General features: G+C 41.4%; 1 protein-coding gene across 1 annotated transcript; it reads left to right on the top strand.

The window, feature by feature from the left end:
* Positions 1 to 1915: 1915 nt before the first annotated feature.
* Positions 1916 to 2674, top strand: LOC125553622 (TPD1 protein homolog 1B-like). Its single transcript, XM_048717379.1, has 2 exons — positions 1916 to 2035; positions 2120 to 2674. Exons 1-2 carry the CDS (start codon positions 1957 to 1959, stop codon positions 2548 to 2550), a joined length of 510 nt encoding a protein of 169 aa, XP_048573336.1. The 5' UTR covers positions 1916 to 1956; the 3' UTR covers positions 2551 to 2674.
* The last annotated feature ends 17897 nt before the right edge of the window (positions 2675 to 20571 follow it).

The following is a 20571-nucleotide window of genomic DNA, read 5'->3' as shown; positions in this document are numbered from 1 at the left end:
AAATTTTGGAATTGATCTATTCCTGAGTCCTGACGAAGTGACGATTCGAAGCAGCCCGTAGCACTAGCACGGATCCGTTCCTGTCTTCCTCGTCGATCCGAACGTCCGCATGGCAGCGGCAGCCGGCACCGGGGGCGTCGTAATTTTCTCTTCTTCTCTCTTAGCAATATATCAATGTGTTTTTGATTTTTTTTGTCTAAGTTAAGGTCATCTATTGAGTCGAATTTACCCCTTATTTGTGTTGTTTGTCCTACATATTTTTGTATGTTGCCACAATTAAATCAATAAAATTGTTGCTAGCAGATTGAATGACCCGGGCAAGATAAAATTGATAGAACATTATCATCCAAAATCTGAAATATCTGGTAAGAAGAAAACACTTTCTGAGGCATTTTATTATGTTCTACTCCCTCCGTTTGTTTTTATAAGACATTTCGGGCAGCTTGCTTTGTACTGTTTTGTACAGTGTCTGAATGTCTAAACGTCTTATAGAAATGAACAGAGGTAGTACTTGAAACTGTAATTCTAATTTTGTTATTGTAGGTTATTGAGCCTTGGTGTCTCATAATGTGTTTTGGAATTTGAGAATGCAAGACATCCTTTTCAATACATTTTGTTGTTTATTTTAGCATTATATTGAGCAGTGTGACTATTGGATTGTTTTTAACCTTTTATAAATCGACTTCTATTATGTTTGGTAGTCCGTGTTACAAGCTATGAAACGCACCTTTGTTTAACACATCGGTTGCTAGATTTTTTTTTCCAATGGTTAAGTGGTGCATCAGGGTAAGATTAGCTCCAGCTCCGCCCCTTGGTCTAATGGGTTCAGATTTTACACAGTGGGCTTGACTGCTATAACTTGGGCTATATGGTTGGCACTTAAGGCTGGTCGTAATGGTAGTATCATAGATAGTATCATGCATGTCAACTAGACAATTTTGATGATGTGTCATAGCATTAAATGAAGAAAGAGAGGGTGTAGTATCATATCATGATACTGTATCATAATAAATGCTATGCTATTTTGTGTCATGCATGGCAATAAATAGAGTACTACATGATACTAATATATGATACTATGTAATGATACTCCACATTACAACCAGCCTAATAGAGCTACCTTTGAGAAAAAGTTGATTAAATCCTTTTGAGATTGTGTTCTTGGCTTGTTTTTTTCTTTTGTATTGGGCAGGCCTACAGACTAGGGAAGAAGCGGTGAAGCTACGTCAAGGAAGCTACGTCAAGGAGCCGAGATGATCAAATCAAACACGACCAGGCTGATGACGATATGCGAGAAGGCTAGACGCACAGTGGATGACACTGGAGAAGTGCTCCCTTGGTGATTGATGTTGCGCTTTGTCATGGCTTCCTGCTTCAGATGTCTTTGCTGGAATATGTCTAGTTATCCTGTTATTTTTGTGTCTGGTTTTGTAATCTCTTAAAACTGAGTGGTGCTGTCAGGTTTTCGCCTCACAGTGCTCGTTTTGATGGCGGGCGGGCATAGTGGGTTTTCTAGCAGTGCGTTGAACTCGCTACCCTCTTTCTCTTCTTCCTGGTTATGTCTGGAACTGTACTATTTTCGTTTCATGCAAATGGAGAGGGGTACATCCGGTAAAAAAAAAAGCCACACGGGATCAGCGAAGTAATTGCGGTGCGTGAAACTCGGCGGCGCCGGCGCAATGCATGCATTGGCTGGTCGTACGCACGTCTGTCTCGGTTATTAACTCCGCGGTGTTCAACCCAAAGCAGCAGCCTGGCTAGCTAGCTTCGTTTCCCAAGCCATCAGTAAATTATGGACGGCGCTACGTCGTACGAGTATCTTTGCTTTGCTGCGCCGGCGTTTAGTTTGCCAAGGGAACCTGCTACTAGCAGTATTATAAGTACGCACTCCCGGTGGATGGTGCAAGTCAAGGTAGTAGCAGCAAGGCCTGAGGCAGGAAGAAACACAAAGGCGCCATGGCGTGCTTTCGGATTCGTTCAAGCGCTGCAGCTGTGGTCGTCGTCACCATGCTCCTGCTCCAAGCTTGCTTTGAAGGTAATCAAATGTAGTACGTACGTAAGCTTAGATCCGCATGCATACTAATTCTTCATCTTTTGCTCACTTGTTTTGCTGTGCCAGTTTCAGCGTCTTCCTCGCTGCAGCAGCATCCGCATCAGTCGCGCAAGATGCTCAGCGTCGATGCATCTTCCGTGTCATCGAGCGGCGCCGGAGGCCCCTCGGCGGAGCCGTTGGAGCTGGAGGAGTGCTCGGAGGACCTCCTGGAGGTGTTCCAGAACAACGCGCCGAGCATGGCCGGCGGCATGCCGACGTACAGCGTGGAGTTCACCAACACCTGCATCGACTGCGCCGTGTGCGACGTCCACGTCGCGTGCGGCGACTTCGCCTCAAATGACGTCATCGACCCAGACAAGTTCCGCCGTCTCGGCTTCAACGACTGCCTCGTCAATGGCGGCAGGTCCATCGAGCCCAGCTTCCCTGTGTCGTTCCAGTACGGCAACTCCTTTCCCTACCCGATGACAGTCGCGTCCGCCTCCTGTGACTGTAACTAGCTATATATGGCTAGGGTACGAATGAAGCTATCTATTTTCGTTGCAAATAAAATCAAGTAGAGCTCGGCTACCGGCTTGTGGTCTAATCTTACTTCTGTAGTTACTGTTATCTACTATCAGTGTATATGGCGTCGAGGACTAGGTGAACCGAGTCCAATGAAAAACATTTTAAAGTTCTCCCATTTTAGTAAATGTCAGTCAGCCTTCAATCCCTATCTTTGTCCTTATATTTCACGCAGTATAAGGCGATGAGCAAGAGGGAAGAATGATAAGAAAATGATAGGCTAAAAAATGTTTGAGAAAATCCATCATTAGTTGGATAAAGTCGACTGGACGTGAAGTTCCCGTGCTCCTCCCGATCGATTTATTGCACCATAATTAAAAACGCGGAAAAAATTACCTACATGGGAATCAAGCCTGCGTCAGGTTGGAAAGGACAAGCCCAAGTACAAAGCCAGACAACCATCACGCCAACCTAGTTTGTTGTTCACTAGTTGAAAACGAAATTATTTTAAACTCTTTCTTACTACTGTCATAAGAAAAGTGGAAAGCTATTTTTCTGGAAAAAAAATCACTTCATCAATGAAAGTTACTGGGGGTATATTTCATGATGCCCCTCCCTCCCCCACCCTGGTCCCCAAAGTTATCAAGACCAGGGTATACAAGTTATCAGGTCTGCGAGGCATGAGTTACCGTGCTATTAACATGAAAGTTACCGTGGGTATATTTAATCAACCCCCCTCGCCAATGTTACCAGGGCCGGGGTAAAGAATAAGTTATCATGTCTGCAAATGTGTGGGTTACCATGCTATTCACACAAATGTTACCGGACCCCCGCCCCCCACCCTCCTCATGCCAAAGCTATCAGGACTGGGGTACATAAGTCATTAGGTGTGCGTTGTGTGAGTTACCATACTATTCACATAAAAAGTTACCGAGGGGACGTTTCGTCAACTCCCCCCCCCCCCCCCATACCAAAGTTATCGCGACTGGGGTCCATAAGTTATAAAGTACATGAGTGTGACTATCATGAGGATGAAAAATCTACCGAGGGATATTTTTCATCACTCCCCCCCCCCCCCCCCCCCCCCCGCGTTCGTTGCCAAAGTTATCAGGATGGGGTGCATAAGTTATCAGGTCTGCGAGGCGTGAGTTACCATGCTATTCACACAAAAGTTCGTCAACCCCCCCTCCCTCGGTCGCCAAAGCTACCAGGACAGGGGTACATAAGTTATCGGGTCTGCAATGTGTGAGTTATCATGCTATTCGCAGAAAAGTTACCGGGGTATATTTGATCAACTCCCCCCCCCCTCGGCCGCTGAAGTTACCAGGACCGTGGTGCATAAATTATCAGATATGCGATGTGTGAGTTACCATACTATTCATACAAAAAAGTTACTGAGTGTATGTTTACATTAGTTTTTTTTAAAAAAAAGCTACGACGATATTTTTACATAAGCTATCGGTTTGTGGTACCTATAATTATCAAGCTCATTACAAAAGAATTTACCGAGATATGACAAACGAGAAAAAGACCGTTGTTCGAATTCTATAGGAGTGAAACATTTATTTCTCTGGAAAACATTCATCACTACAAAAAAAAGACAAGTGGAGTACAAAACACGTTGCATCGGCCCTTTAAAAAACTTGGAGCAAATGGTTTTGTCTCATCAAAGGCGTTGTGGTCTTTCTTTCTCGCTCTCATTTACTAAGGTAGAAATAAAATTAACCCGCAAATGAAAGAACATGTAGTTAGCTTAGCTGGTAATGCTTTGTGGCCACAACCAATAAGTTGTGTGTTTGAATCCTAGCGCGGTGGCACTATTTTTTTAAGCTCTTTTTACGTGCCAGAGAGGAAAAAAAGGCGATCATACGTGCTTGTCGCTAACTGACAGTCGGCAGACAAATAGCTTTCTCATTTAATTTAACAATTGTGAAAAAAATAAGGATAATAATTCACAAGGTAGATTACCATAAAAAATGATTGTTAACAAAAGTCGCATATAACATTTTTTCAATACAACCCCGCTAAACACATCGATGAACCAGATTTGTCCATACCTCTTCATAACAAATGATAGGATGATTTTTTATTAAAAAGGTCGTCAACCCAAGTAGCCGAGGAGCACGCAGATATGCACCCTCTGTACATGTATACATTTGCCGTATGTGGGTGTTCAACGTGGCAAACACGGCATCCCAGGCCCACGCACGCGCCGCTGCACCTCGCCCGTCCTGCCATTACACGGGGTTCGACCTGTCAAACGTGGTGCCCAAGGGCCATGCACGCGCTGTTGTGCCTCGCATGCGCCACCATTAACGTGACATGTCGCCTTGCCTCGGTTGTGCTGCCCCGCCGCCATTAAGCCAACGCGTCGCATAGCCTCACCTGCACATGCCACCGCCCACATTAATCTCCGACGCCTCACCTGTGCACGCCACCGCCCTCCCTCGGCGGCTACAAAAACCGCTTGTGCCCTCCTCTCCGCCCACACATTCCCTTCCTCTCTCTCTCTCTCGCCCCTCCCTCTTGCTGCACGCACAATGCACACTAGTAGAAAAATGGCCTAACGTTCAGCTCATTAGTCCCGGTTTGTAAATAAAACAGCACTAATGTGACCATCAGTGCCGGTTCCAACGGCTAGCGGGCGGCACTCATTAGTCTCGGTTCGTGGCGAACCTTTAGTGCCGGTTCGTGCCACGAACAGGGACTAAAGAGGTGGTGGCAGGCTGGTGTCGAGTTGTGGCCCCACCAATACCTTTAGTCTCGGTTCGTGGAACGAACCGGGACTAGAGATGCACCTTTAGTCCCGGTTCATATAACCAACCGGGACTAAAGATCATCCTATATAAATCCTTCTTTGAGCCTGGGCTCTCTGTTCTTCCCCTTTCCTCTCCTCTTTGTTTTCTTCCTCTCCTCTCGAGTGCATCTTCCATTTTTGCCAAAATTTGTCAAGATTTGAAGGCACCCCATCCATCCAAGTGATCACAAATGTTAGAAACTTTGTCCTTTCATCTAACATTGATAGATTAGCTCTTGCAATGCTCTATAAGTATAGTGATTTGTGGATTTTAGTTTGGGAGGAATTGTATGTGGTAGTTTATTTGATTTATATGCAACTTGAGCTCAAAATGACTCTTAGTTTGCATATGTAGGTGTGGTTTACTTAGTGCCTTCCCGTCTCTGTCCTAACCACCGTCGATCGCCCGCACCGTCCCGTCGCCGGCACCACCTTCTGGTGAGCCTCTTGTTCTTATTTTTATATATAAAAAAATCATGTTTGTGTGATTTAGATATATAGTTACTTGTATAATTATCTTATCCGTACGTTGTTTGTTATACATAGTGCCACGGTTTTGATATCCGTCCTCGTTGGCCCTCGTCCGGTTTATGATTCGGATGTGGTATATTCTCTTTTATAACTATTTGTTGCATTTCGTGTTTATGAAAAGTTATGCCCATCAAGTTGACATAGATATTTTTATTTAGGAGGTATGTGAACCGGAAATTCCAACCGACCCTATTGTCGAGAGGTTAAATGCAGTTGAAAATTAAAACGTGTATTTGAAAGAAAAATAGAAAAATAATTGAGGATGAGAAGATGGAATTGGAGTTGCATGTTGCCGATGTCGTCGATGATCACAAGATCAAGATGGAAAAAATGTGCTTGAAGATTAGAAAATATGCCATTGATAGTGAGGCTTGGTATCATTATGCCGTTGGATCAATTGTTACCTTAGTTGCGATTTTGATCTCCTTTGTTATTGCATTTAAATGATTTAGCTAGAGAGTTTGTATGTTGTTTTATGAGAATAAGTGTGTATGAACTTGTATTAATTTGTTCTTTTCGGTGCCGTGTAATGAAGATGAGCCGGCAATGGATGTACGATGACCTATACTCTCCCCAGTTCATTAATGGCGTGTGTACTTTTCTGCTTGCGGCTAAGGTAAACAAGCGGGTGGATGGTTTTATGTCTTATCCATGTGCTGGCTGTAAGAATGATCACAATTACTCTAACTCAAGAACCATTCACTAGCACATGTTTGAGTCCGGTTTCATGCCCCACTATAATGTTTGGACCAAGCATGGAGAAAGAGGGGTTATGATGGAAGATAATGAAGAAGAAGAGGACGACGACAGCTATCCTGGCCATGAGTTTCCTGAATACGATGGTACAACAATGGGAAAAGAAGCTGGGCCGGCAATGCGGGAAGAAGCTGAAGAAGAGACATCAGATGAGCCCGCTGATGATCTAGGTCATGCCATTGCCTATGCAAAGAGAAACTGTGCAAGTAAGAAGGAGAGGCTGAAGTTGCAGCGCATGTTAGAGGATCACAAGAAATTTGAAGGAAATATGCCCTAGAGGCAATAATAAAGTTGTTATTTATATTTCCTTATATCATGATAAATTTTTATTATTCATGCTAGAATTGTATTAATCGGAAACTTGATACATGTGTGGATACATAGACATAACACCGTGTCCCTAGTAAGCCTCTACTAAACTAGCTCGTTAATTAAAGATGGTTAAGTTTCCTAACCATAGACATGTGTTGTCATTTGATAAATGGGATCACATCATTAGGAGAATGATGTGATGGACAAGACCCATCCATTAGCTTAGCATGTTGATCGTTCAGTTTTATTGCTATAGCTTTCTTCATGTCATATACATATTCCTTCGACTATGAGATTATGCAACTCCCGGATACTGGAGGAATACCTTCTGTGCTATCAAACATCACAACGTAACTGGGTGATTATAAAGATGCTCTACGGGTATCTTCGAAGGTGTTTGTTGGGTTGGCATAGATCGAGATTAGGATGTGTCACTCCGAGTATCGGAGAGGTATCCCTGGGCCCTCTCGATAATGCATATCACAATAAGCCTTGCAAGCAATGGGACTAATGAGTTAGTTGCGGGATGATGTATTATGGAATGAGTAAAGAGACTTGCCGGTAACGAGATTGAACTAGGTATGAAGATACCGACAATCGAATCTCGGGCAAGTAACATACCGATGACAAAGGAATAACCTATGTTGTCATTACGGTACACCCGATAAGGATCTTCGTAGAATATGTGGAAACCAATATGAGCATCCAGGTTCCGCTGTTGATTATTGACCAGAGAGGTGTCTTGGTCATGTCTATATAGTTCTCGAACCCGTAGGGTCCGCACAGTTAATGTTCGATGACGATTTTGTATTGCATGAGTTATGTGATTTGGTGACCGAGTGTTGTTCGGAGTCTCGGATGAGATCACAGACATGACGAGGAGTCTCGAAATAGTCGAGAGGTAAAGATTCATACATTGGACGATGGTATTCGGACACCGGAAGTGTTCCGGGGGTACCTGGTGCATATCGGGTCACCGAAAGGGGTTCCTGGCATCCCCCCGGCAACTACATGGGCCTAATGGGCCAAGAAGGGGACAGACCAGCCCCTAGGGGGCTAGTGCGCCCCATATAAGCCAAATAAGGGGGAAGGAAAGAGGGGAAGAGAGAAAGGAAGGGGAGCAATTCGGCCTCCCCCTTCCTTCTCTCCTCCCTCCTCCTTCCTTGCCCCTCCGGATGGATATGGAAGGGGGGAGGCCGAATAGGGAAGCACCCAAGTAGGATTCCTCCTACTTGGGGTGCCCCTTGGCTGCCTCTCCTCCCCTCCAACCTATATATATGAGGGGGGGCACCGCTAGAACACAGAACATCAATTGTACCAAGCTGTGTGCTGCGCCCGCCTCCATAGTTTATGCCTCCGGTCATATTCACGTAGTGCTTAGGCGAAGCCCTGCGCAGATCACTTCACCATCATTGTCACCACGCCGTCATACTGACGGAACTCTCCCTCGACACTTTGCTGGATCAAGAGTTCGAGGGACATCATCGAGCTGAACGTGTGCTGAACTCAGAGGTGCCGTACATTCGGTGCTTGATCGGTCGGAACAAGAAGAAGTTCGACTACATCAACCACGTTAACAAACGCTTCTGCTTTCAGTCTACGAGGGTACGTGGACACACTCTCCCCCTCTCATTGCTATGCATCTCTTAGATAGATCTTGCGTGAGCGTAGGAATTTTTTGAAATTGCATGCTACGTTCCCCAACAAAATTGTTGTACCCGAATTGCAAAGCTGACAAGAAAAAGCTGGGCACCACACTGGAATTGCTGCAATGGAAGGCAGAGAATGGTGTATCTAACAAGGGATTTGGAAACTTGTGCTATCAAACGTCACAACGTAACTGAGTGATTATAAAGATGCTCTACAAGTACCTCCGAAGGTGTGTTTTTTGGGTTGGCATAGATCGAGATTAGGATTTGTCACTCCGAGTATCGGAGAGGTATCTCTGGGCCCTCTCGGTAATGCACATCATAATAAGCCTTGCAAGCCATATGACTAATGATTTAGTTGCAGGATGATGTATTACGGAATGAGTAAAGAGACTTGCCGGTAACAAGATTGAACTAGGTATGAAGATACCGACGATCGAATCTCGGGCAAGTAACATACCGATGACAAAGGGAATAACATATGTTGTCATTACGGTACGACCGATAAAGATCTTCGTAGAATATGTGGGAACCAATATGAGCATCCAGGTTCCGCTGTTGGTTATTGACCAGAGAGGTGTCTCGGTCATGTCTACATAGTTCTCGAACCCATAGGGTCCACACACTTAACGTTTGATGACGATTTTGTATTATATGAGTTATGTGATTTGGTGACCGAATGTTGTTCGGAGTCCCGGATGAGATCACGGACATTACGAGGATTCCTAAAATGGTCGAGAGGTAAAGATTCATATTGGACGATGGTATTTAGACACCGAAAGTGTTCCTGGGTACCGGGTGCATATTGGGTCACCAAAAGGGGTTCCGGGCATCCCCCCGACAACTACATGGGCCTAATGGGCCAAGTAAGGGACAAACCAGCCCCTAGGTCCTTGATGCACCGCTAGGTGACAAACCTATTACAGGAATAGATGCAGATGTTATGAACAGTTGACAAGCTCAATATGATGACTACTTGATAGTTTAGTGCGCCATGCTTTACGGCTTAGAACCGGGACTTTAGAAATGTTTTGAACGCCACGGAGCATATGAGATGTTCTAAGAGCTGAAAATTGGTATTTCATATTCATGCCCATGTTGAGAGGTATGAAACCTCTGACAAGTACTTTGCCTACAAGATGGAGGAGAATAGCTCGACAAGTGAGCATGTACTCAGAATGTCTAGGTACTACAATCGCTTGAATCAAGTGGGAGTTAATCTTCCAGATAAGATATATAGTGATTGACAGAGTTCTCTAGTCACTATCATCAAGCTGCTAAAACTTCGTGATGAACTATAATATGCAAGGGATGACAAAAACGATTCCCAAGCTCTTCGCGAGCTGAGATCGGCGAAGGTAGAAATCAAGAAAGAGCATCAAGTGTTGATGGTTAATAAGACCACTAGTTTCAAGAAAAAAGGCAAGGGAAAGAGAGGGAACTTCAAGAAGAATGGCAAGCAACTTTCCACTCCGTGAATAAGCCCAAAGCTAGACCTAAGCTTGAAACTGAGTGCTTCTATTACAAAGGGAATAGTCACTGTAAGCGGAACTAGCCCAAGTATTTGGCGGATAAGAAGGATGGCAGAGTGAACAAAGGTATATTTGAAATACATGTTATTGATGTGTATTTTACTAGTGTTCATAGTAACCCCATGGGATTTGATACAACTCAGTTGCTAAGATTAGTAACTCGAAACTGGAGTTACAGAATGGACAGAGACTAGTTAAGGGCAAGGTGACGATGTGTGTTGGAAGTGATTCCAAGGTTGATAAGATCACCATCGCACACTCCCTCTACCTTCGGGACCAGTGTTGAACCTAAATAAATATTATTTGGTGTTTGCGTTGAGCATGAATATGATTGGATCTTGTTTATTGTGATACGGTTATTCATTTAAGTCAGAGAATAATTGTTGTTCTGTTTACATGAATAAACCCTTCTATGGTCATACACCCAATGTAAATGGTTTATTGGATCTCAATCATAGTGATACACATATTCATAATATTGATGCCAAAAGATGCAAAGTTGATAATGATAGTGTACTATATTTGTAGCACTGTCGTTTAGGTCATATTGGTGTAAAGCGCATGAAGAAACTCCATGCAGATGAGCTTTTGGAATCACTTGATTATGAATTATTTTGATACTTGCGAACCATGCCTCATGGGCAAGATGACTAAAACTCCGTTCTCAGGAACAATGGAGCGAGCTAATGACTTATTGGAAATAATACATACCGATGTATGCGGTCCAATAAGTGTTGAGGCTCGCGACGAATATTGTTATTTTCTGACCTTCACAGATGATTTGAGCAGATATAGGTATATCTACTTAATGAAACACAAGTATGAAACAATTGAAAAGTTCAAAGAATTTCAGAGTGAAGTGGATAATCATCGTAACAAGAAAATAAAGTTTCTACGATCTGATTGCGGAGGAGAATATTTGGGTTATGAGTTTGGCCTTCATTTAAAACAATGTGGAATAGTTTCACAACTCACGCCACCTGGAACACTGCAACGTAATGGCGTGTCCAAACATCGTAACCGTACTTTATTGGATATGGTGCGATCTATGATGTCTCTTACCGATTTACCACTATCGTTTTGGGGTTATGCATTAGAGACAGTTGCATTTACGTTAAATAGGGCACCATCTAAATCCGTTGAGACGACGTCGTATGAACTATGGTTTGGCAATAAACCTAAGTTGTCGTTTCTTAAAGTTTGGGGTCGCGATGCTTATGTGAAAAAGCTTCAACCTGATAAACTAGAACCCAATTTAGAGAAGTGCGTCTTTATAGGATACCCAAAAGAAACTGTTGGGTACACCTTCTATCATAGATCCGAAGGCAAGATCTTTGTTGCTAAGAATGGATCCTTTCTAGAGAAGGAGTTTCTCTCGAAAGAATGGAGTGGAGGAAAGTAGAACTTGATGAGGTAATTGTACCTTATCTCGAATTGGAAAGTAGCCCATCACATAAAACCGTTCTCGTGATGCCTACACCAACTAGAGAGGAATCTAATGATGATGATCATGAAACTTCAGATCAAGTTACTACCAAACCTCGTAGGTCAACCAGAGTACGTTCCGCACCAGAGTGGTACGGTAATCCTGTTCTGCAAGTCATGTTACTAGACCATGATGAACCTACGAACTATGAGGAAGCGATGATGAGCCCAGATTCCGCGAAATGGCTTGATGCCATGAAATCTGAGATGGGATCCATGTATGAGAACAAAGTATGGACTTTGCTTGACTTTCCCGATGATTGGAAAGCCATAGAGAATAAATGGATCTTCAAGAGGAAGACTGACGCTGATGGTAATGTTACTATCTACAAAGCTCTACTTGTCGTGAAAGGTTTTGGACAAGTTCAAGGAGTTGACTATGATGAGACCTTCTCACCCTTAGCAATGCTTAAGTCTGTCCAAATCATGTTAGCAATTGCTGCATTTTATGATTATAAAATCTAGCAAATGGACGTCAAAATTGCATTCCTTAATGGATTTCTTAAAGAAGAGTTGTATATGATGCAACCAGAAGGATTTGTCGATCCTAAAGGTGTTAACAAAGTGTGCAAGCTCCAGCGATCCATTTATGGACTGGTGCAAGCATCTCGGAGTTGCAATATATGCTTTGATGAGGTGATCAAAGCATATGGTTTTATACAGACTTTTGGAGAAGCCTGTATTTACAATAAAGTGAGTGGGAGCTCTGTAGCATTTCTAATATTATATGTGGATGACATATTGTTGATTGGAAATGATATAGAATTTCTGGATAGCATAAAAGGATACTTGAATAAGAGTTTTTCAATGAAAGACCTCAATGAAGCTGCTTATATTTTGGGCATCAAGATCTATAGATATAGATCGAGACGCTTAATAGGACTTTCAAAAGCACATACCTTGACAAGATTTTTGAAGAAGTTCAAAATGAATCAGTCAAAGAAAGGGTTCTTGCCTGTGTTGCAAGGTGTGAAGTTGAGTAAGACTCAAAGCCCGACCACGGCAGAAGATAGAGAGAGAATGAAAGTCATTCCCTATGCCTCAGCCTTAGGTTCTATAAAGTATGCCATGCTGTGTACCAGACATATTGTGTACCTTACCATGAGTTTGTCAAGGGGTTACAATATTGATCCAGGAGTAGATCACTGGACAACGGTCAAAATTATCCTTAGTTACCGAAGAGGACTAAGAAATGTTTCTCGGTTATGGAGGTGACAAGGAGTTCGTCGTAAAGCGTTACGTCGATGCAAGCTTTGACACTAATCTAGATGGCTCAGTGTCTCAATCTGGATACATATTGAAAGTGGAGCAATTAGCTCGAGTAGGTCCGTGTAGAGTATTGTAGACACAGAAATTTGCAAAATACATATGGTTCTGAATATGGCAGACCCGTTGACTAAACTTCTCTCACAAGCAAAACATGATTACACCTTAGTACTCTTTGGGTGTTAATCACATAGCGATGTGAACTAGATTATTGACTCTAGTAACCCTTTGGGTGTTGGTTACATGGCGATGTGAACTATGTGTGTTAATCACATAAAGATGTGAACTATTTGTGTTAAATCACATGGTGATGTGAACTAGATTATTGACTCTAGTGCAAGTGGGAAACTGAAGGAAATATGCCCTAGAGGCAATAATAAAGTTGTTATTGAAGGAAATATGCCCTAGAGGCAATAATAAAGTTGTTATTTATATTTACTTATATCATGATAAATGTTTATTATTCATGCTAGAATTGTATTAACCGGAAACTTGATACATGTGTGAATACATAGACAAAACAGAGTGTCCCTAGTATGCCTCTACTTGACTAGCTCGTTAATCAAATATGGTTAAGTAACCTAACTATAGATATGTGTTGTCATTTGATGAACGGGATCACATCATTAGAGAATTATGTGATGGACAAGACCCATCCGTTAGCTTAGCATACTGATCGTTAAGTTTTATTGCTATTGCTTTCTTCATGACTCATACGTATTCCTTTGACTATGATATTATGCAACTCCTGAATACCGGAAGAACACCTTGTGTGCTATCAAATATCACAACATAACTGGGTGATTATAAACATGCTCTACAGGTTTCTCCGAAGGTGTTTGTTGGTTTGACATAAATCGAGATTAGGATTTATCACTCCGAGTATCGGAGAGGTATCTCTGGGCCCTCTCGATAATGCACATCATGATAAGCCTTGCAAACAATGTGACTAATGAGTTAGTTGCGGGATGATGCATTACGGAATGAGTAAAGAGACTTGCCGGTAACAATATTGAACTAGGTATAAAGATACCGACGATCGAATCTCAGGCAAGTAACATACCGATGATAAAGGGAATGACGTATGTTGTCATTGCGGTTTCACCGATAAAGATCTTCCTAGAATATGTAGGAACCAATATGAGCATCCAGGTTCTGTTGTTGGTTATTGACCAGAGATGTGTCTCGGTCATGTCTACATAGTTCTTGAACCTGTAGGGTCCGCACGCTTAACGTTCGATAATGATTTGTATTATGAGTTATCTATTTTGGTGACCGAAGATTGTTCGGAGTTCCGGATGAGATCACAGACATGACGAGGAGTCTCAAAATGGTCGAGAGGTAAAGATTGATATATTGGACGATGCTATTCGAACACCGAAATGATTTCGGTTCGGATATTTTTTCGGAGTACCGGGAGGTTACCAGAACCCCCGGGGAAGTAATGGGCCTATATGGGCCATAGGAGAGAGAGAGGGGAGCCTGGAAGGGGTGCCCCCCAAGGGAGTCTGAATTGGACAAGGGGGAAAGGCCTTCTCCCTCTTCCTCTCCCTCTCCTTCCCTTTTCCCCATCCGAAAGAAAGGAAAGGGGAGGGGGACTAGGATTGGGAGTCCTAGTCGGTCCCCCCTATGGCGCGCCCCTTGGCCGGCCTTCTCCCTCCCCTCCTTTATATACAGGGGCAGGGGGCACCCCAAAGCACAACCGTTGTTTCTTAGCCGTGTGCGGTGCCCCCCTCCACAGTTTACTCCTTCGGTCATATTGTTGTAGTGCTTAGTGCTACCTCTTGAGCATGCATTGGTTTTCCCTTGAAGAGGAAAGGGTGATGCAACAAAGTAGCGTAAGTATTTCCCTCAGTTTTTGAGAACCAAGGTATCAATCCAGTAGGAGACAACACACAAGTCACCTAGTACCTGCACAAACAATCAAGAACCTTGCAACCAACGCGATAAAGGGGTTGTCAATCCCTTCACGGTCACTCGCAAAAGTGAGATCTGATAAAGATAGTAAAGTAAATATTTTTGGTAATTTTGTTGTATAGATTGGAAAGTAAAGATTGCAAAAAAGTAAACGAGATGCGATGCAAAGAAAAGAGATGCAATATAATAAGAAAGATACCCGGGGGCCATAGGTTTCACTAGTGGCTTCTCTCAACATAGCATGTATTACGGTGGGTGAACAAATTACTGCTGAGCAATTGATAGAAAAGCACATAATTATAAGAATATCTAAGGCAATGATCATGAATATAGGCATCATGTCCGTGTCAAGTAGATCAAAACGATTCTGCCTCTACTACTATTAATCCACACATCGACCGCTATCCAGCATGCATCTAGAGTATTAAGTTCATAAGAACAGAGTAACACATTAAGCAAGATGACATGATGTAGAGGGATAAACTCAAACAATATGATATAAACCTCATCTTTTATCCTCGATGGCAACAATACAATACGTGACTTGCTGCCCCTACTGTCACTGGGAAAGGACACCCCAAGATTGAACCCAAAGCTAAGCACTTCTCCCATTGCAAGAAAGATCAATCAAGTAGTCCAAACTAAACCGATAATTCGAAGAGACTTGCAAAGATATCAAATCATGCATATAAGAATTCAGAGAAGAACCAAATAATATTCATAGATAATTTTTTTCATAAACCCACAATTCATCGGATCTCGACAAACACACCGCAAAAGAGTATTACATCGAATAGATCTCCAAGAGCATCGAGGAGAACTTTGTATTGAGAAATAAAGAGAGAGAATAAGCCATCTAGCTAATAATTATGGACTCGAAGGTCTGTGGTAAACTACTCACGCTTCATCGGAGAGGCTATGGTGTTGATGTAGAAGCCCTCCGTGATCGATTCCCCCTCCGGCAGATCACCGGAAGAGGCCCCGAGTTGGGATCTCACGGGTACAGAAGGTTGCGGCAGTGGAAAAGTGGTCTTGTGGCTCTCTGCGATTGATCTAGGGTATAAGAGTATATATAGGGGAAAAAGTACATCGGTGGATCTACGAGGGGCCCACGAGGGTGGGGGGCGCGCCTACCCCCTAGGTGCGCCCTCCTGCCTCGTGGCCGCCTCGCGGAGTTCCAGACTTCCACTCCAAGTCATTTGGTTTGCTTTTGGTCCAAGAAAGATCATCGTGAATGTTTCATTCCATTTGGACTCCGTTTGGTATTCCCTTTCTGCGAAACTCTAAAATAGGAAAAAAATAGAAACTGGCACTAGGCCTCTGGTTAATAGGTTAGTCCCAAAAATAATAGCATATTAAAACCCATTAAACATCCAAAACAAATAATATAATAGCATGGAACAATCAAAAATTATAGACACATTGGAGACGTATCAAGCATCCCCAAGCTTAATTCCTGCTCGTCCTCGAGTAAGTAAATGATAAAAATAGAATTTTTGATGTGGAATGCTACCTAACATAATTATCAATGTAATTTTCTTTATTGTGGCATGAATGTTCAGATTCGAAAGATTCAAAACAAAAGTTTTATATTGACACAAAAATAATAATACTTCAAGCATACTAATAAAGTAATCATGTCTTCTCAAAATAACATGGCCAAAGAAAGCTATCCCTACAAAATCATATAGTCTGGCTATGCTCTATCATCATCACACAAATATTTAAATCATGCACAACCCCGATGACAAGCCAAGCAATTGTTTCATACTTTTGATGTTATCAAACGTTTTCAATCTTCACGCAATACATGAGCGTGAGCATGGACATAGAACTATAGGTGGAATAGAATGGTGGTTGTGGAGAAGACAAAAAGGAGAAGATAGTATCACATCAACTAGGCGTATCGATGGCTATGGAGATGCCCATCAATAGATATCAATGTGAGTGAGCAGGGATTTCCATGCAACGGATGCACTAGAGCTATAAGTGTATGAAAGCTCAAAAAGAAACTAAGTGGGTGTGCATCCAACTCGCTTGCTCACGAAGACCTAGGGCATTTTGAGGAAGCCCATCATTGGAATATACAAGCTAAGTTCTATAATGAAAGATTCCCACTAGTATATGAAAGTGACAAAATAGGAGACTCTCTATCATGAAGATCATGGTGCTATTTTGAAGCACAAGTGCGGAAAAAGGATAGTAGCATTGTCCCCTCTCTCTTGTTCTCTCTCTTTTTTATAATTTTTCTTATTTGGGCCTTTTTATGGCCTCTTTCCCCCCTTTTTTTCGTCCGGAGTCTCATCCCAACTTGTGTGGGAATCATAGTCTCCATCATCCTTTCCTCACTGGGATAATGCTCTAATAATGAAGATCATCACACTTTTATTTACTTAGAACTCAAGAATTACAACTCGATAATTAGAACAAAATATGACTCTATGTGAATGCCTCCGGCAGTGTATCGGGATGTGCAATGAATCAAGAGTGACATATATGAAAGAATTATGAAGGTGGCTTTTCCAGAAATACGATGTCAACTACATGATCATGCAAAGCAATATGACAATGATGAAGCGTGTCATAATAAATAGAATGGTGGAAAGTTGCATGGTAATATATCTCGTAATGGCTATGGAAATGCCATAATAGGTAGGTATGGTGGCTGTTTTGAGGAAGGTAAATGGTGGGTTTATGGTACCGGTGAAAGTTGCGCGGTACAGTACTAGAGAGGCTCGCAACGATGGAAGGGTGAGAGTGCGTATAATCCATGGACTCAACATCAGTCATAAAGAACTCACATACTTATTGCAAAAATCTATTAGTTATCGGAACAAAGTACTACGTGCATGCTCCTAGGGGGATAGATTGGTAGGAAAAGACAATCGCTCGTCCCCGACCACCACTCAGAAGGAAGGCAATCAAAAAATAAATCATGCTCCGACTTCATCACATAACGGTTCACCATACGTGCATGCTACGGGAATCACAAACTTTAACACAAGTATCTCTCAAATTCACAACTACTCAACTAGCATGACTCTAATATCACCATCTTCATATCTCAAAACAACCATAAGGAATCAAACTTCTCATAGTATTCAATGCACTTTATATGAAAGTTTTTATTATACCCATCTTGGATGCCCATCATATTAGGACTAATTTTATAGCCAAAGCAAATTACCATGCTGTTCTAAAAGACTCTTAAAATAATATAAGTGAAGCATGAGAGATCAATAATTTGTATAAAATAAAACCACCACCGTGCTCTAAAAAGATATAAGCGAAGCACTAGAGCAAAATTATCTAGCTCAAAAGATATAAGTGAAGCACATAGAGTATTCTAATAAATTCCGATTCATGCGTGTTTCTCCCAAAGGGTGTGTACAACAAGGATTATTGTGTTAAACTAAAAAGCAAAGACTCAAATCATACAAGACGCTCCAAGCAAAACACATATCATGTGGTGAATAAAAATATAGCCTCAAGTATAGTTACCGATAGACGAAGACGAAAGAGGGGATGCTTTTGGTTGTCCTTGAATTTTACCTTGGGCTGACTTGGGCATCCCCAATCTTAGGTTCTTGCCACTCCTTATTCCAAAATCCATCAAATCTTTACCCCAAAACTTGAAAACTTCACAACACAAAACTTCAACATAAAATCCCATGAGGTCCGTTAGTATAAGAAAATAAACCACCACTTTAAGGTACTGTAATGAACTCATTCTTTATTTATATTGTAGTTAAACCTACTGTATTCCAACTTCTCTATGGTTCGTACCCCCCGATACTACTCATAGATTCATCAAAATAAGCAAACGACACACGAAAAACAGAATCTGTCAAAAACAGAACAATATGTAGCAATCTGGAGGTTTCGAATACTTATGTAACTCCAAAAATTCTGAAAAATTAGGACGACCAGGATAAAAAGTATATTTATCTACTGCAGTTGGAATTGGTATTTTATCGCTCTCTGGTAAAAAATGAAAATTATTTTCATGAGCGCATACTTTCTGTTGTTATCAGCAAGATCAAACAACAATCACCCAGAAGATCCTAAAGGCTTTACTTGGCACAAACAATAATTAAAACATAAAAAACACAATCATAATAGAGGCTAGATGAATTATTTATTACTAAACAGGAACAAAAAGCAAAGAACAAAAATAAAATTGGGTTGCCTCCCAAGAAGCACTATTGTTTAACGCCCCAGGTAGGCATCGATAATTTTAATGATGCTCACATGAAAGATAGCAATGAAACACAAAGAGAGCAACATAAAACATGTGACAAACAAGTCTAAGTCTAAAATGCTTTCTATTCATAGGGATTTTATAAGAAAACAAATTATCAAGACAAGCAAAAACTATCATATGCAAGGAAGAAGAAAGAAACAATAACAATCTCAACATAACGAGAGGTAATTTTTCAACAAGAAAATTTCTACAACCATATTTTCCTCTCTCATAATAATTACATGTAGGATCATAATCAAATTCAACAATATAGCTATCACATAAAATTTTCTCTTCATGATCCACATGCATGCAAAGTTGACACTCTTACGAAATAGTGGGATTATCATAAAATAAAGTCATGACATCTCCGAACCCACTTTTATCAAAAACTTCATAAGATTGAACATTATCCAAATATGTGGGATCTAAAGTTGAAACTCTTCCAAACCCACTTTTAGTATTATTGCAAACATTATTATCAATCTCATATTCGTCATGGGGCTTAAATAAATTTTCAAGATTGTAAGAAGAATCACCCCAATCATGATCATTGCAACAAGTAGTGGACATAGAAAAATAAGCATCCCCAAGCTTAGGGTTTTGCATATCATTGACATTAATAGAATTTATAATAATATCATTGCATTCATGATTTTCATTCAAGGAGCTATTGTGAATCACTTCATAAATTTCTTCTTTCAACAGTTCATCACAATTTTCAGATTCATGAATTTCAAGCAAAACCTCATAAAGATAATCTAGTGCACTTAACTCACTAGCAATCGGTTCATCATAATTGGATCTCTTAAAAAGATTAGCAACTGGATGAGGATCCATGCCAATAGACTTTTAGCAAGCAAAGATGCAAGCAAATAGAAGGCACATGGTAACACGAGCTAACAGAAGGACGGACGGAAGAAGGGCGAAGAAAAGGGAAAATCTTTTCGAAAATTGTTTTAGAAGTGGGGGAGAGGAAAACAAAGGGAATGGAAAATAATGTAATGCGAGTGAGAAGAGTTTATGCTGGGTACTTGGTATGTCTTGACTTGGCGTAGATCTCCCCGGCAACGGCGCCAGAAATCCTTCTTGCTACCTCTTGAGCATGCATTGGTTTTCCCTTGAAGAGGAAAGGGTGATGCAGCAAAGTAGCGTAAGTATTTCCCTCAGTTTTTTAGAACCAAGATATCAATCCAGTAGGAGAGAACGGACAAGTCACCTAGTACCTGCACTGTAACATCCCAAATTTTCAATTTGGAATGTTATACACTAGATCATATGCATATCATATTTTCTTGCATTTTGGTTGATCCTAGAAATTTCACGCAACTCAAGGACCCTCGGAGAGAGTTGGAGATTTCGTTATTTTCATATTTGAGAGTTTTCTCGAATTTTGAAAATAGGATCATTTGATTTATTTATTTTATCTTCAATAATTTTTCCGGTGTCAAAATATATGAGAGAGGGAATAATATGACTTTCCCAAATTTAGGAAAAATGAAGATATAATAAATAGATCAATTTTTGTT

This window comes from Triticum urartu, chromosome 4 (assembly GCF_003073215.2).
Source record: "Triticum urartu cultivar G1812 chromosome 4, Tu2.1, whole genome shotgun sequence".
In the NCBI taxonomy this organism is placed as follows: Eukaryota; Viridiplantae; Streptophyta; class Magnoliopsida; order Poales; family Poaceae; genus Triticum; species Triticum urartu.
Note: the sequence above shows the minus strand (reverse complement) of the source record. Positions and strands in the feature narration are given on the sequence as shown.

Excerpts from the sequence above, each read along its gene's own strand:
- LOC125553622 (XM_048717379.1), top strand. The coding sequence starts at position 1,957 with ATGGCGTGCTTTCGGATTCGTTCAAGCGCTGCAGCTGTGGTCGTCGTC. Across the intron at positions 2,036-2,119 it reads GCTCCAAGCTTGCTTTGAAG|TTTCAGCGTCTTCCTCGCTG; the intron begins GTAATCAAATGT and ends TTGCTGTGCCAG.